The sequence below is a fragment of the Asterias rubens genome, chromosome 2, assembly GCF_902459465.1.
Source record: "Asterias rubens chromosome 2, eAstRub1.3, whole genome shotgun sequence".
Classification (NCBI taxonomy): Eukaryota; Metazoa; Echinodermata; class Asteroidea; order Forcipulatida; family Asteriidae; genus Asterias; species Asterias rubens.
In genome coordinates, this window is record NC_047063.1 from 14050803 (window position 1) to 14066385 (window position 15583).

Below are 15583 nucleotides of genomic sequence, written 5' to 3' on the forward strand. Positions count from 1 at the left end.
TAACTATTCAAGCTTTTATAAATATTATGTTCTAAATGAAGCAAGTCTTTGAGATGTTCTCTATAAAATAAGATGCAAGACTAATCGAGACTGCAGAAACAGTAACTGCAGTGATTTCTATGTTTTTAAAAGCATTGAAATTAAGGTTAACACTATGTACATGATTGAACTGAGACAATTCCAAATTAATTTTGTAGTTGTTATTTATCCAGTAGTTTTTATATATAAATCATGGACAATGCATGTGAAGAATTGTCTTCTATTTGACAAATGTTATGAAAAAAAACCTTTTCATAAAATGTGAGAGATCTTTAAGAACTTGACCTTCACTCAACTGAAAAGTGTGTTTATAGTTTTGCAATTTAAATTAGTGTCTTCTCACTGAGTGATGACTGCTGTCTGCAAAAAAAAAAAGGAAAAAAAGAGGGATGGGGGGGGGGGGACTTTTTTTGACCAAAACACTTTTTAGTCAGTCAAATTATCCAGAACAATGTAAAACAATGTACACATGGTCATGACATTTTGTCATATTTTGCCCATATAACTTTTTCTTCTTGAGGTAGAGTCTTCTGCAAAGAAACAAAGTAAGCTTTAAAACTATAAAAGGAAAAAAGGGCAAGTCAAAACTGAAAAATAAAACAAAGGAAATACAAAGAATCAACAATAAATAAAGAACTTAAAGAGAACCTTCACGAAAAGTTACAAGTGATCGTCAAACAAGTGGGACTTGCAGTAATGCCAAATATTGGTAAAAGTTCACAACATTATGTCATAGTTTCTCTTTAAAGTATAAGGTTGAAAAAAGTTTGGGACAAATTATTGCAACTTTATTTTGCCGTTTCGGATACCACATTGCACTACAAAATAATGTACATGTATTACTCAAGTTTGATATGCTTTGGGGGATTTGTCCAAAGTTTTAGATTTTTTTTTATCAACGTTCATTTGTTTTATTCTTTGGTTGTGAAGATGCAGCAGCAAAACTATTTACTTTTTTTCAAAGTGTTTCCAATTTCCCCGTTTTCTCTCTTCCTCCACCTAAAAACGTAAATTTCTTTGTTTTCTTCTTTACAAAAGTTGGTGTTGGAATTTAACTAGGATGATTTGCCAACTTTTTAATTAGGATTCGGATTCAGATTCAGATGCCTAAATAAGTGCTATCTTGTCATTTTCTGTTATCTTTCCTAAAGCAGTTTCGGTGGTAAACCTTTTCCATCTCCAAGTCTTCATGGAAACTAAGGAATAATGGACTTATAACGGTAACAGACAGGTACAAAAGTAGGGCACTTAGTGCTGCATCAGTGTCACAAAATAAAGTGGGAAATTACCTTCCACTCTTTATCATTTAACACAATCTTGATGTCATGCACTTGTGCTTAAAAATGCAACTCCCATGTTTTAAGTAACTGCTGATCCACAGGATAAAAGAATGCAAAGATTACATTGAAAAGTGAAAATATCCCAAGGAGTGTTTTGAACTCTTAAGATATGCATTTTTGATTAGTTTGATCAAGACCAAAGTTTTTGCTTGTAGAGAGAAAAGTGAAGCTTTTTGATTTTGAGCAACATTGGCCTTATGTTGAGTTCTTAATGTTTACCTTTCCCAATGCTTTCTAGGGTGGTAAGGTTAGCTACATTTTTTTTTATACAACTCTTGTACTGTACAAGTAACTTAAATGAAAATTGAGAGTGCTTAAAGCCATTACACTTTCGGTACTTTACTTTTTGAGAAAACATTACAAACAATATAAATTCTCGTCAGCGAGCATTACGGATTTGTTTTAAACACATGTCATGACACGGCGAAACACGCGGAAACAAGAGTGGGTTTTCCCATTATTTTCTCCAGACTCCGATGACCGTTTGAGCCTAAATTTTCACAGGTTTGTTATTTTATATATAAGTTGTGATACACGAAGTGTGGGACTTGGACAATACTGTTTACCGAAAGTGTATAATGGCTTTAACAAGAAACCTGGAGCCATAGAACCACATCACGTTTGTACACTGTTCCTATCACGCCAGCGTAAATCAATGTAAATGAAAGTGAGGCAGGAAGGTCATCAGTCTGGCCCCCCTCTATGAGTAACGAAAATCTGTATTCATTATTACGTATAGTGTACAGGGTACTAGACACAGGTGACTGCAGCATGATAATTGTGACATACTCCTTGGAAAAAACAGAGCAGAGATCTGAGCTGCGCTATCTACTAACTTCTTAGGGTTGGTTTTTTTTTTTCAAAATTAATCCCAGCACTGTAATTGGTGCAATCATGAAACGGCCAATTCACTTGCATCACCTTCAACAGTTTCTTTTGTAGTGGTGTCTTCTACAGCAGGGGTATCTTCAGAGCTGTCTGACAATGCTTGGGTACAATTGGGCACCTCCTGGGTAACACCTGGTTCCTCCCGGGTAACACAGGGTTCTTCATGAGTAACACAGGGTTCTTCATGAGTAACACAGGGTTCTTCATGAGTAACACTAGGTTCCTGCAAAGTAAGACTACGTTCCTCCAAAGTACCAGTAGGTGCTGACGTGTCTGAAGGTACGGGTAGAGTGGGTTCTGCATGGGTAACACTGGGCTCTGCTAATGATGTACTGGGTTCTACGGGTGGTGAGGGAAGTAGGGGAGTGGGCTCCAACTGGGATTCCATAGGCTCTAGTGAGGTCGTAATGGGTTTTTCTTGTAATGTTTCCAGTTCAGGAGATAATGCTCGTGGTGGTGTCGGCGATTTCTCAACAAGTGTTTCACTGTTGTGCTCCAATGGCGTTGGTTCACTGTTATGCTCCAGTGGTGTTAGTTCCGATGTCTTAGCTTCTAAAGTTCTGTCTACAGGTGACTTCACCTCAGGCTCCTGTATATCCATAGCTTCTTCCTGGGCTGGTTCTGGAGAATTAGCCACAGGGGTCGACACAACAGAGATTATTTCTTCAGACGTGTCCATCGGAGCCACTGCCTCCCGTACGACTTCACTTTCCACCGCTTGCTCGGCAGCTGGTACACCTCCGTCACTCGCTGCAATAGTCGAGGTCGGAGTGGCTTCCCGAGTTAAATCCATACTAAGATCCGTTTCCATCGTTGTAATTTCTGGCTGCTCTTTGGTAGAAGGAGTGGGTTCATTTGGGTGACACGACTCGTCAAAATTAACCTTCTGACTCTCGTTCTCAACTGGATTCAAATTGTCCATACTTTGAAGATTCATATCTGGTACCTCGTCTTCTAATGGTAGTGGAGACTGCTCGAAGATCATGTCATTGGGTTCCGTCTTAATCTGGATATCATGTGGTGTCGACGGTGGGGTAGGCGTTGCGGCACCACTGCTCCTCCGTACCTCGGCTCTCTGGGCTGCATGACGAGCCTTGGCTGCAGCAGACTGACGCTGTCTTTTGATGCAGGGACGGCAGATGAACTCCTCATCGTCACCTGGTTCTTGGGTCATGCCTAGTTCAAAGAAAAATGTGGATTGTTCAGAATGGCATCATTTATTAATGAATAAAGCCGTCTGGAAATTTAGCTCCAACTACAATTGTCAAAAGATTACCTCATTCAAACAGCTATGTACTTCACATAAATTTCATCATAAAAAAAAAAATTCAACCTAAAATATCTTATAACTCTAACAAGACCAGTTAACGCCGGGAATGCTTCATTCTGCTAAACAACTTTATGAAATCGGCCCCAGAACTTCCGTCTGGTATTTCTACCCCAGTGAGTGTGGTGCATCCAACATTGTCACAATTTTCACCCATGGTAAGGAGCTCTGACAAACCCTCAACTTTTACTTCATAAACCTAGGTCTTGTACACTTACCAATGCACAGGAGATGGTACCACTTCTGGCACTTGTCACATTGCACCCAGCTGATGTCATCTCCAGTGGGTTGCAGGCAGTGTTTGGCTGAGCACTGTTCGTCATCTTCGTCACCGTCTACGTTGACAAACATCTCGCCCGACTCTGGTTTGTTCAACTTGTCCTCCTCTTTCACTACATCGAGAAAAAAAAAAAAAGAGGAAAAACCCCCGCGGGGAAAACATTTAATAACATATTTCCATCAGAGGAATATTTTTTTGGAAAGTGTTGAATTTCATGGAGTAAAGTTTTGAGAAACAAGCCGCCAAATGTTTTCTTAATTTTGCTAACTTTGAACCAAAACAGGGAATCAAGCCTTTGAAGTTCTCTCACTGCCTCAAGCCCATAATCATTTGTCTTTATCGGCTTTGAAATGCAGCAAGTAGAGTTTAATCTATTCCAATGGCGATGCCTTTCTCCTAGGGTCAACAAAAGAAGGCACACTAGTAATTACATTTTCTCAAAGACAGTTTGTTGAATTTGAGGGCTCGCATGATAGATGCAGATATTAGTCAAGTCTCAAGTCAAGGTACACAATGCAATGACACGTTCAAATACAGAACATGGTGTAGGTGTAGGACTTAAAACTAATTTCATAAAACAGTTCCTTACCCTTCTTCTTCTTCGGCTTCTTAATATGCTCTTCCTTCATCTTGTTCTCCTTGCCTTCCTTCTTGATCTTGTCGACAACCTCCTTCTTGACGATTCGATCTTTCTCCTTGTTCTTCTTCTTCTTCATTCTCTTCTCCAACCTGTGGGCCTCGTCAAGCATGCTTGGGCGGAAAGCGCCCTCCTCCACGCCCTCGTTCTCCCGTTTGCGTTTCAGTTTCTTCTTCTCCTTGTCCAGTGGTTTGGGCCTCGCCAGAATCTTCTCAGTGATTGTTTCCTCCTTTAATTGCTAGAAAAAAAGAAAAAAAAACTATTTGTTTTAGATCCCCGTTCCTAACTGTGCAATCTTTTTCAAATGACCAAAATGATGCTTTTGTTCACTACCTTCAAGGTTTAAATGAACTCACTGACTTTTGATTTAGTAAAAAAAAAAAAAAAAAAATATATCTTTTACCTTTGATTTTTTTAACCTTTCCAATGCCTTCATCCAAATAAATGCAGATGTATATGTTAAAATTAACCTGTGAAAATTTCATTTCAAAAGGTGTTAGCAATTTTGAGATATTGCGAAAAATCTACAGGAAGAATAATTCTTCCATGCAGGAAGAATAATTCTTCCATGCAGGAAGAATAATTCTTCCATGCAGGAAGAATAATTCTTCCATGCCGGAAGAATAATTCTTCCATGCAGGAAGAATAATTCTTCCATGCAGGAAGAATAATTCTTCCATGCAGGAAGAATAATTCTTCCATGCAGGAAGAATAATTCTTCCATGCAGGAAGAATAATTCTTCCATGCAGGAAGAATAATTCTTCCATGCAGGAAGAATAATTCTTCCATGCAGGAAGAAACCTGAGAAACTTGACTGTCCGTTACTCTTCTCAGATTCAAATTTTGGGGCATAACAACTTTTATCTCTTTACATAACCACATTACTTTGAAGTGAAAAGTTTCTCATAATGCTTTATAATAAAAAAAGATGTTACGAGTGATTACCAAACGTATACCCAAACGTACACCTTCCCTTTAAAAGCATAGCACCTATGATTCTGACAATTTCACATTTCTTTTACAAATTTAAATGCCACTCAAACCAAATATCTACCTGTACAAAGTGTTCCATGAAGCGTTCCTCGCGTACTGGTTGACACGCCTGTAGGATGCGCCATATGTGCTGTGTCTCATCAAGAGAAACCTCCAACAAGTCACCCTCCATCATAAGATCTTCTAGCTGAGCCTTCACCATGGCTGATAGCTCCAGTACTGGCGACTCCAAGGGTCTCGGAACATGGGGGGATTTCCGTGCGTGTTTACGTTGCGGAGCCGGTGCTGGTGGTGGTGGTTGCTGATCAGATTTTTGGACTGCACTGTAAGCATGCTCCGAATTGGAGGGGGCACTGTACGCATGCTCAGAGTCCCCTACCGGATCGCTGGAGGGGATGTCAGAGTCCGAGATATCAGGGGGAGGGTAGGTGTCTTCTTGCTCGATTGACGAGTCTAGAATCGTCTCCTCAAGACCTACCACTTGTGGGGAGACCGTGTTTAAACCCTCATGTCCTTCAGTGTCCATGGCATAGGGAGTGGTGTTGTCAGCGGGGTTAAATGTGTCGTTCTCTACCGCTGGGTGGAGGTTCTGGGTAGCAACAGGTGGCATACCATGAAGGATGGAGGACGAATGGACGTCACGTTGATCAGTCACCGGCGAAACATTGCTATCTAGTGTACCCTGCAAGATGCCGTGCATATGCTCTTGCTGATCAAGATTGGGGGTAGGTTTCTTAAGCTCTGCCGTGGTGTTCTGCTCTTCTTTTTCCTTAGCAGCTTGCTCTACGATGCGTTGACTCAGCACAGAGAGTTTTGCTAATGCAGAAGCTAATTCCTCTGTGGCTAGGGCCTGGCGAGCACGATCCTGCCAGCTCATACCACGCTCCGTTAAGCACTGCAGAGCCTCTCCCTCGGGTAGCCGTACGGGTAGTTTCTGAAGGGACACCAGCAGCGACAAGATGGTCTCCAAGCGAGGGCGGCGCGATCGCAAACACATTGGGCACAGGAACTTCATGTCACGCACCTGCGGCTGTTGCTGTTGCTGCACGGTCGCCGAGGATGCACTGCCACCCACCGCTGCAAGGAACTTGCTCTTGCTGGCACTTGGCTTGGGCAGGGGCACGCAGGTGCTGTGGAACCAATCCTTGCAGAGTTCACACTGGAGCATGAAGCCGCCGACGCCTTTGCGGCAGACGCAGTATTTGCCCTGCTCCGCTCCTTCCTCCTCCATTTGCTGCTTCCGGCGGTTCTTGTCTCTCAGAAGACGCATCAAGTCAATCTCCCTTGCCTCGTTATCTTTGTATGCTGCCACCTGAATTTTAAAAACATTTTTTAGTAAAAATCAATATTCGCCTTTAAAAGCCTCTTTTAAATTAAGTATATTATTTACTTATATCACTACTCCATTATTATAACATAATCAAAATTAGTGTAACCAAATCTGTTGATCATTCAGCCTTCTCTGATTTTGTAAAAGTCAACACTGACATTTCCAGACACAAAATATATCTTAGATTCACTAGAGAAAATGCACTCACAAATACTGCAGGATCCCTGGTCTCATTTGGGTCGACATCAACTGCATATTCCTTTTCTATCTCACGTAATCTCTCCAGATCTTTCTGTTTCTTTCTGCGTGCTTTGCTGGACTGGTAGATACCAATATCCCTTCTTGATGAAAGGACCTAAAGGGAAAATTAAAAAAACAATCTTAAATGACGTGTCGTGGCCGAGCATGATAAGAGAGTTTGGGTTTGAGTTCTGGTCGTGATACTTGTGTCCTCAAGCAAGATACTTAACCAATATTTCTGCGTCCTTCAGATGGGACATAAAGCTATAGGTCCCATATGTTGTGTAACCATGTTTTTGTTTTGTTTTCTTTTGTTCGTCTTTCTTCTATGATTGCCTTGCCACTTGGTTGACGATTTTTTACATATGTAAGGTTAGCTGGTTAGGGGCAGCTGTCTCTGGATTGGATTGGTCTCAAAGGGAAACCACTCTGCCTTCTAAACTCCTTTTGCCTTCTTTTACCACTATTTAACATGTATAATATTTATGAAAAGTAGCAAGATTTCGACCAAGGACAAAGCCTGACCTACATGAACACATGGTGCAGGTTTTAACATACTTTTCAGGGTATTTGATCAAAATTTTTTGGATTATTCCATGGACAAAATAAACGGAAATCCGATAAAAGTAGGAAGAATACCATGTCTATGAACTTGTGCCACAACATATTTTTGTTCATGTTGAATCCATGCCCTATGGAATATTAAGTCATGTCCCCTACCTCCACTAGAGAGTATGGCGAGTTCTTTTTGAGGAATGTCCGAGCTGTCCTTTCCCTCCAGGCCCGGGCGGCAGACACCTGAGACTCTACCTGGGGTAACTGCTCCAGACGCACTGGTACTGGGCGTCCGCTCATCACCATGCTCTCCAGTACATCCAGGTAGGGAAAGTGCTCACCGTTCTTCAAGGGAATATGTAAATATAATAGATGTTTAATTTGCATCAGGCAAAAAGAATATAATTGTTTGTTTTTTTTACCCATACACCAATGTGTGATACACCAATGTGTCATAGCACTGTATACTCAGGAAGAGTACTGGACATTATTGCTATTGCTAATTGTCAAAGACCAGTCCTCTCATTTGGTGTATCTAAACATATGCATAAAGTAACAAACCTGTGAAGATTTTAACTCAATTGGTCGTCAAAGTTGCGAGACAATAATGAAAGAAAAAACACCCTTGTCACACGAAGTTGTGTGCTTTCAGATGCTTGATTTCGAGACCTCAAAATCTAATTCTAACGTCTCAAAATCAAATTTGTGGAAAGACTACATTACTTTAGAGGGAGCCGTTTCTCACAATGTTTTATACTATCAACAGCTCCCCATTACTCGTTACCAAGTAAGGTTTTATGCTAATAATTATTTTGAATAATTACTAATACTGTCCACTGCCTTTAATTGAGCAACATACTGCCTTTAATTGAGCATAACATACATGAAATGCAAGCCTATTGAACGCAACCAGCTTACCTGTATCTCTTCCATCTTCCTGGTCCAGTCCTTGGCCCTCTTGAGGGCCTCGTTGAGCGCTGCTGTATTTGGGAGGAAGGCTGGTATGTTCCTGGCTTCATTGACAATGGTATCCAAGGTTGCCATAGCATGACGTGGTCTGGAAACAACAGTGATGAATTAGGATGAAGCTACAGAATGGTTATACGAGCAGCATTTATGGCAAAATGTAGTTGAATAAAAACATTATGTCAAAAACATTTTATGATCTGATTTCTTTAAATACCCCCTTTGCAAAATATCATCACCAGTTTTCACAAGGCATGATATTTGGTCCCTTGAAAAAAAAGTAGGAACACATTTTTGAACACAAGGGCTGACCTACTTGTTTACATGGTGTAGGCCTTCAGGCCTGATACTTCACGGAGGCAATGGAGGCGATTGCCTCCGTTGCCTTTTGCCATTGCCGTGGTGACCTTGAAATGCTCCAGTAGAAATTTACAATTTCCTCATAGGGTGCCCTTTGCCAAAGAGAAAATGCCTTGGTGCCCTTGCCCTTTCAAAAACGAAAGCATACAGGCCTGGGCCTTGGTAGACTTTTAAGGCTATTTAATGACAGTTGTTTCTTATTTTTCCAAAGGCAGCAAAATCAGACCTTAGACTAGAATTGCTGACAAAGTGACATTTTTGTCAAAAAACATAAATTTGGGCATACCTTTTGTTTTCAAACTTTGAATGTTTTAAATGATGACTTTATTTTGGTAACATTTCACATTTTAAGTTTAAAATTTCAGATGGCTATCTTCCAATGTCCCCTTTTTTTATCTTGAAATACAGAGCACTAGCACAGTTTCCATGGAAAGAAAAATAATAAAAACAAAGACTACTCTTAAACACCCTTCAAATTCAACATCCAGATTAAAATTAAATCATGGTATCACATGGTTGAGACGATCCTTACTTGGCCTGGAGGCATATCTTGGCCTTCTCTTCCCACCGTTCGCTGACTGTGAGTAGCTCCTGTAGTTCTGCCATTGCTTTCTCTACAGCTGGATGAGGTACCAGACTAACACCGGAATCGATGAGCTTGCGAAGGGTGTCCAGAGTGACGTTGGTTGGGATCTGCAGAGTGGCCCGCACCTCGTCTAGCCAATGGGCCTGCGATAACTCCTGTGGGCCAATCATGAACAGTTAGTAGATTAATGTTATATAATTATTATCGTAGTGTAACGTGGTGTTTCTGTTCAGCAGAGTATGGGTTCATGTTTTGAGTTCCGGTCGCGACACATCAGCAAAGCAATTAACCATTATTGCTGTGTCCTTTGGATTGGGTGTCCTTTGGATGGGATGTCCGTTGGTCCCGTTGCTGTGTAATGCACGTTAAAAAAAACAGTGCATTTATCTAAAAGAGGAGGGGTTCACCCCGGTTTTCCATTTTGTACTGGTACTCGACATATGTTGGTGTTTTGTGCAATACAGCTAATAAAGTTAACTAAACTTAAACATTTAAACAGCCATATAGGAATAGATACAATGAGTAGCCTGAATAGCCTAAACACACATCAGTGTAAGTGTAAAACACAAGATTAATATAGCCTAAAATGTGGTTTCCAATAACCCTAAAAACAAGAAAAGCTACAAGATTTCCAGGTTTACCATTCACTTATACTTGCATTCAGAGAGAAACAGAGTATGCTAAAGCCACATCGACGAGCCTCTACTGACCTGTTTGAGTTTGGGGATCTCTGGCAGTTCAATATCAATCCCTTTACCAGCTTCCAGGAGTCTCTTGAGTTTGTCTGAATCAGGGATTGCATCACAGAGAGCATCTTGAGCCTCGGCCTGGAACCCTTCAACTTTCACCAGCAGATCCTTCAACAAAAAATAACAGATAAATAAATGGAAAGATATTTGACACGTTTGGTAATTGTCAAAGACCATTATTCTTACTTGCTGTATCTCAACACAAGCACAAAAAAAAAATTAAATTGAAAATTTGAACTTAATCGATCGTCGAAGAAGCGAGAGAATAATGGAAGGGAACTCACTCTTGCTGCACAAGTGGTGTGCTTTCAGATGCCTTCAATTAGAGACCTCAGCTGAGGTCACAAATTCAAATACAAAATTTAAGAAAAAATAACTTCTTTGCCCCGTACTGACAGGGATCAAAGGTCAAATTCACTAATTACCTTTGATTATTGTGTAAAATATACTCAATGCTTGCCATCATTGTTTCTATTATTCTCATCACTGAGGTCAGTGAGCCATTCCACAATGTTTCTGGTCTTGTTTCAAAAAGAATATTTCACACAAAGAAGCAGTACCATACAAATAGCTAACCTTACACATGGTACAACCATATTTGTTTTTCAACTGAAGTTATGTCATTCCAACACCATTTTTCTTTTCCAAATAGGAATAGTTACCTGTACTAATTCCACTTCTCTGATTTCACACGGCAAGCCCTGAACCTGCACCATGAAGTCTTTCAGCTCTTCTAGGGTCAAACGATTCGCATACTTGGAGTCTCCTTGCTGCCGTTGCCTGAACAAATTAATAATATCACTGCATTAGTGTAACAATGTAACAACTTAAATCACTTACAAGGTCATATTCCATCAAACTTTCAAGACCATTCATTTCTTTATAATAATCACAAAACGCTCAGACATTGATAATACTGGTGATTTCTTGAATCACATTTTTTTCAGTAAAAATGTCAACAAATATAACATGAAACAGAAAAATGAATCTCATGTGTTTATTGGGATACTATGTTTACATACTACTTTGGAAACGTTTATATCTAGACATGACCTTTACGTTAACCTTTATGTGGAATGGAAGTGGGTCAAACATTGCAGCTGTTTGCGGCCGCTATGGGCAGTTTGGTTAGGCTAGATTTCCATGTCATCATGCATAAATAATAATAAAATTAATGCAGACTGGCAAATCCATCAGTGGAGTTGGTGCAATTTACACTTTACTGAACTTTGAATGGACAAACCTAATGACTCTGTTCAAGAATATGACATACCTTGTCCTATGCTTCTTGCTGACGAGCTGAGTGGCTACATTGGCACAGCGCTCCGCCTCGGTGACTGCAGATACCAACTGCTGCAGAAGTTCATTGTCAGGAAAACGTTTCTCATCGGCTTCAACGATCATCTCTTTCAGCTGGGTCACATCTGGGGAAAATCAAAACGAGCAAAGCTCAATCCAGATCAATAAGTCATTCCGAGGTATGGTTGACACTAGCCCTGGCGGCCTTACACTTTTTATGCTACAGTTACGTCCTGGATATCAGGGTCCATTTCTAGAACGGAAAACTTTTGAAGCTTCATAACTAAAATCGAACTGCAAGAAGCCACTAATTTCAACATATTCACATTCTTTGGCAGCATACATTTTTTATGCGGTGGATTTGGTAGTCATATACTCTTAGCAAATCCGTCATTTTCGTGAAATAATGTAGCTCCCAATGCAGCTCTCATTTTTGATCGTTTGCAAGACGCACGACATGCATATCTTGCGATTGGTTTGCGTGTGTACGCTGTGCATTCAAGATAAGGGGACAAAGAATTACATAAATTTATGTCTTGCGTCTTGCACGAAAATATATACGCGAACACACGGCAGCAAACACACCGTGAGAATACGATCAAAAACAGAAACTAAAATCTAAAGAACCAAGCAATTACACAGTCAGGTGTATTATTAATGGACACAGGTGCTGTGACCAAACCCCAAATACACACTCAAGTGTTTTAGACTGATTGGCCACGGTACACCATGTGTAATCAGGGCTTAGTTTCATCGAAGTAATTGGTGCTTAACAATTTCCCGATGGGTAAAACCGTGCAGGAACCCAATTGCACACTGTACATATGATGAAAGGCATTTTTTTTGCTGTTAACTCTTTCGGAGGTTTGAGCCAATTGGTTTGAGCCTTGCATTTGTTTTTGTGATGAAGCTGCTCTATGAAATTGGGGGCCTGGAGCGTAGAGGCAATCACCCTCCAATGCCTCAAATGTATCAAACCTGGTGATGTATCAAACCTGGTGTTAAGGCCCGGTCCCACAGCAGAGATAACTAAAACGATAAAGATCACGACGCAAAGAGAACGAATTCTATTGGTCGAATTGCTCCGCGCAGAAATCGCACACGCTCTTTCAACCAATGGAATGCGTTCTCTTTGCGTAGTTATCGTTATCATTCTTGTTATCGCTGCAGGGGGACCGGGCCTTAAGTGTACTTGCTGTGGTTACTGCAGATATCTTACCTAGTTTAGAGTCTTGTGTAGCATTCAGAGCGTTCTTCACCTTGTTGGCCCAGTTATCAAACGACTCTGCCCTCACCTTGAGCCGATGTAACATCGCTGGCAACTCATCCAGTGTGTAACGATATCTAACAAATATAAAAAAATACAACATTCCATGAATCTTACTAACCGAGTAAAACAGGGTTTTGAATAAATGCCCCTGTACTCTGCTCCAACAGGATAAAATCAATTATTTCCCTTTTTGATTGCAAACTCTTGTTTTGTGAGTTCAAGGCTGATGTTATTTTTCTCTATTCTTTATCTTCATTTTTCTCTAATCCATAGCCTGAGTTGTATCATATCTTCGTATTTGGTGGTAACGTCATTATTTGATGTGTTCTATACTAGAGTACTAGAGGAAATGGCCCTGACCTACTACCTACCTTAGGCAATGCTTAGACGGATGACATGTGCAGAGTTTGTCCGTATGATGGATGCAGACCAGCTTGTTGGGGGCACAAGGGCACGTCACACCCGAGAGGAAACAAGTCGTCTTGCAGGAATCGCACTGCCGCTCGTCATCCGGCAGGAGTTCAAATGCTTCACGTTCAGCTTCTGCAGTGCCCTAAATAAACACAAAAATAAGTTTGAGCTGATCTTCTGAACATGTCTAGACATGATGATATAGTTGCTTTACTGGGCACAAGCTGAAGCTGTGGTTTTGAAAAGGGCATATGGAAATGTTACATCAACCGTTTCCCAAACATAAAATTGCAACAGTTAATTGAAGTTTTCAACCAATTTTTGTGATAAACAAAGAACCCCCATGTTTCATAAAGTAAACCCCATGGAACTCCTATACTTACCCTCTCCAGTAACTGCTTGCGTAATTTCTTCTCTTTCTCAACCATGACCAGCATCTCCTTGTGGACTGCGGCAGCCAGGTTGAGGTCCAGACTGTCCGGGTCGGCTGCCATCTTACAGACCAACTCCTCATGGGAGAAGACGCAGAATCGTTGCAGTCTACGGTAATGCTCGATGCATGAACGGCCACTAGGTAGCTGCACAAACAGATCAGATAAACAAAATTATTTGATTTGATTTGAAATGGTTTCTTAACGCTGACAGAGTTTAAAAACATTAAAACACATTCATTATACATACACAAAATCATACAGTAAATACAGTGTAGTGTCATACAGTGTTCCTACAATGGTGAGCATGGCATTTGGGTTTTAAATTTACACTGGACCACAGGCCCAAGGCAAGTTCTGCAACATACCCAGTCAGTCGGGCAGAAATTCACAGCCTCGGCAAAGTTGTATCCTTGATTGAAACCAGCGTGATAAGCCCTTGGGAAAGTGACGACAAATTCACCTGCACACTGGTTGGTTCTCACAAGCTACAGATTAAAAAGAAAAATACTTAAGAGACAGCCATGAAATCTATAGAGTAAGGTATATTATGACCAACAGATACAAGAACAGAGCAATCCCCTACTTAATGGACCTCTTAATGGCACTGGACACTATTGGTAATTACTCAAAATAATTATTAGCATAAAAAAACTTATTTGGTAGTGAGCAATTGTGAGAGCTGTTGGTAGTATAAAACATTGTGAGCAACGGCTCCTTCTGAAACTAACAAAGAGGTAATTTCTCGCTCTTATAACAAAAGACTTCAGGCCTGAAGCCTTTTATTATGCATCTAAAAGTACACAAATCTGTGCAACAAGGGTGTTTTTTCCTTCATCATTCTCTTGCAACTTTGATGACCAATTGAGCCAACATTTTTCACAGGTTTGTTATTTTATGCATATGTTGGGATACACCAAGTGAGAAGACTGGTCTTTGACAATTACAGAAGGTGTCCAGTGCCTTTAACTCACCGGAACATCATTCTTCATGAGGATGGTTGGTGATAGGATGGTGACAAGCTGTTGCAGTAGATCAGGCTGGGCATCAAAGAGCTCTGGTGCCTGCTCCTTCATCACTTGCTCAAATTGATCGGCGGACTTGCCAGGGACGCCGTACCACGTCTTTGGTTCACCCCTAATTAAAGTCAATAAGGAAAGAGTAAAGTTAATAAGATTTGAGTGACACCACGTGCGTGAATCTCTCTCGTGTGACTTGGTTTTCTTTTCAGAACCACCACTAATTAGACAGATTCATGTACATGGTGTCCCAGTAAACCTTAACAAAAACACAATTTTCTCCGTGGCAATAGACATAGAACAAATGGAGGACTTTTGGGATGCTAAATAGCATTAGTTTACCAGGTAAATCCATTGTTCTCAGTTATGTGTGCATACTTAGAACTACGTAAACAAGTCTGCTCCACCCAGTGTTCCGAAGTCTCCCATTATAAAAAGGTAGTTCTGACCACGAAGCAAGACACAACATTTTTACAGGTTGATTATTTTGGAAAGGTTTTTGCGAGGCGACAGTCCACTATTCTGTTCAGACCACTGTTCGGTCAATGAACTGCTGATTTGACAATGACTAGACTTAAGGCCGAGTCACACTGCAGCGATAACAAAAACGATAACGATCACGACGCAAAGAGAACGCATTCTATTGGTTGAATTGCTCAACGCAGAATACGCACACGCTCATACAAACAATAGAATGCGTTCTCTTTGCGTCGTGATCATTATCGTTTTCGTTATCGCTGCAGTGTGACTCGGCCTTAAGTATTGCTGTCTAGTTATTGAATCCCAATTTACTGATATGCACAATTTATCATCAACAGAGTATGAAAGTTACTCCCAGCAGTTGAAACAGGAGATCGACCCT

The 15583-nt window shown here is 40.7% G+C and overlaps 1 protein-coding gene across 3 annotated transcripts in view; it reads right to left on the bottom strand.

Moving 5' to 3' along the window:
* Positions 1-1896: 1896 nt before the first annotated feature.
* The window catches only part of LOC117307360 (lysine-specific demethylase 5A-like), a 30771-nt gene continuing 17084 nt past the window's right edge, over positions 1897-15583 (bottom strand). For all 3 annotated transcript variants that reach the window (XM_033792091.1, XM_033792090.1, XM_033792089.1), the window contains exons 14-29: positions 14677-14839; positions 14071-14190; positions 13655-13849; positions 13232-13413; positions 12810-12934; positions 11565-11715; positions 10954-11071; positions 10253-10399; positions 9489-9697; positions 8549-8687; positions 7796-7975; positions 7044-7190; positions 5567-6817; positions 4464-4749; positions 3813-3986; positions 1897-3443 (exon numbers count right to left, since the gene is read on the bottom strand). In XM_033792091.1, the coding sequence (XP_033647982.1) occupies positions 2272-3443; positions 3813-3986; positions 4464-4749; positions 5567-6817; positions 7044-7190; positions 7796-7975; positions 8549-8687; positions 9489-9697; positions 10253-10399; positions 10954-11071; positions 11565-11715; positions 12810-12934; positions 13232-13413; positions 13655-13849; positions 14071-14190; positions 14677-14839 (4759 nt within the window). In that variant the 3' untranslated portion in view covers positions 1897-2271. The remainder of the gene's footprint in view (positions 3444-3812; positions 3987-4463; positions 4750-5566; positions 6818-7043; positions 7191-7795; positions 7976-8548; positions 8688-9488; positions 9698-10252; positions 10400-10953; positions 11072-11564; positions 11716-12809; positions 12935-13231; positions 13414-13654; positions 13850-14070; positions 14191-14676; positions 14840-15583) is intronic.